Source organism: Schistosoma mansoni, chromosome W (genome assembly GCF_000237925.1).
Source record: "Schistosoma mansoni strain Puerto Rico chromosome W, complete genome".
Taxonomy (NCBI): Eukaryota; Metazoa; Platyhelminthes; class Trematoda; order Strigeidida; family Schistosomatidae; genus Schistosoma; species Schistosoma mansoni.
Window position 1 is genome coordinate 44,103,240 of NC_031502.1, and position 2,081 is coordinate 44,105,320.

At 34.5% G+C, this 2,081-nt stretch overlaps 1 protein-coding gene across 1 annotated transcript; it reads right to left on the bottom strand.

Moving 5' to 3' along the window:
• Positions 1-350: 350 nt before the first annotated feature.
• Positions 351-1,355, bottom strand: Smp_174660 (hypothetical protein; the record flags this gene model as incomplete). Its single annotated transcript, XM_018789828.1, has 1 exon — positions 351-1,355. One exon carries the CDS (start codon positions 1,353-1,355, stop codon positions 351-353), a length of 1,005 nt encoding a protein of 334 aa, XP_018655232.1.
• Positions 1,356-2,081: the final 726 nt, after the last annotated feature.

The window sequence follows — 2,081 nt, forward strand, 5'->3', positions numbered from 1 at the left end:
TTGCTCACACACCATATATAGTGATAAATCTTTAGAAGCTAATGGTACAATAGAAAAGGGATTCTAAAACGTTTGCGATGACCATTTGGCTTCCAATTATCGGAAGAACATTACACAAATTGTGGTAATCAGAAGCACATTTATTCGTATACATTGAAAAGTGGTAGGACTTTACTAAACGCTAGAATACTGCAATGCCCCATCGTCAATGAAACTGTTGTACATAATAATTTTAAAGATTAATCTAGAAACTTAACAAAACTCCAAACGTGATAATCTATTTATACATTATAAATAAGAAATATAGAAAGTAATAACTGTGTATGCATGGATAGCACATTTATTGAAGATTAAGTTGGCTCCTCTTTTACAGTTACAGAAGATAGTAGATTATGGTTTGACTTATATTTCCTGCCACATTTCAACAGTGCATCGCTTAATAAGGTATGGACAGTTTCTTCTGAATCCAAATTACCTTTCTTTTTTAGTATTTTGGAAGTTGATGAGTTTTCCTTTCGTAATTTCTTCACTGAACAAGTTGGAGACTCATCATGAGTTAATAGACTTTCACTACAATTACCGAGGACTCCAACTTCTTCTAATGATTCAAGTTTCCGAATCTTTCGTTTCCTAACTTTAGGTGTTTTATGGTTAGGTGAATTAGTTAGAGAAGTGACTGGATCAGAAGAATTTTCATGAAATGATGGAGTAATTTTACAACTATTAGTATCATCCGACACTTTAAAAACTGGTTTTATATCATTCAGACCAGTGGCAGAGGGATTTGTTTGATGCTTATATTGTTTCTCGGAATATTTTGATAAGGGTTTTGAAAGACACTCCATAAAGTCACCTTGTAAAACTGGAGAGCCAAAATTATTATCAATTTGAGTCAATTTAACTCTTATTTTGTCAAAAGGTTTTAACATGTACTGGCTGAATTCTTCTTTTTTTACTGACTCAGAAGACAAGCGTGGAATACTAATCATTACATTGGAAATTTCTGTACGGCAAAGAATAAATTGTGGTCTAACCACTGAAACAATAGCATCTACTTCCAAACCCAAATGTGGGCGAAAAACATTGACTTTTATCTTTCCGTGTACACGAAGATGGTTTAACTCTGGATGAATCAGGAAAAGACCACAAGTGAAACCATTAGGGACATAACGATCAGAATAATCAACTTCAGTTATGATTTGTAAACTTTTGGCATCAAAATCCACAAGGACACCTTCTAGATCAGGGATGAACTTATTGACACACGAAATAACATATTGAAGTAAAGAACGGGTCAACTGAGTGAAATTATTGGGATAAATTGGGACACAAAATGACCAAGCAGCACTCTCCATTTTTGTTTATTCTGAAAAAAAATTGAGGACAAGTATATACACTACACAAAAAGACAAAAACAAGGAGAGATTATGAAAAATAGACAGGTAAAGAGGGTGGTGAATTCAAAATGAATAATCAAATGTTACAGATTCAGCTGGCCCATCTTCATTGCTGTTATGTATTTTGAGCCATCACTACCACCTAACCAGTGGAATCATGCCATCAGTTAGTGTTTATACAGATTTATGAATCTGTTAGGGTTAGAACCCATAATTAGTTAAAAAACACCTGGTCACTTATTATACGATTTCAACAATAGGAACTACCGAGTAAAATAGTTATTAGTTGGTTTGTCGTTAATTTTAAATGAGCTATTGTTAAACGCTCGATATGGTCTAAGTATACCGCTAAACAACCCTGATATCCTAACCACTTTGCCGACGAGCCAGAAACGATTGGTGAGTTATTTAATTAGTTAGGGCTAGAACTAAGGATATGAAGATTAGGATCTCAGCTCACGATGAAAGTCGCAATCCTTAATTCTAAGCTCAATTACTTATAGTATTCTGGTAAATGTGGTGTGATCTTGGATTAATCACCACTGTTTCAGAAGTATTTCAGCCCTACCACGCAAGCTATTAGGCAGGAGACAAAGGTAGGACATAATTTAGTTTGGTGAAATGAAGAGTAACTGGGATGTTAGCGACTGCAGATTTAACACAACTGGGTGATATTTGACAGAA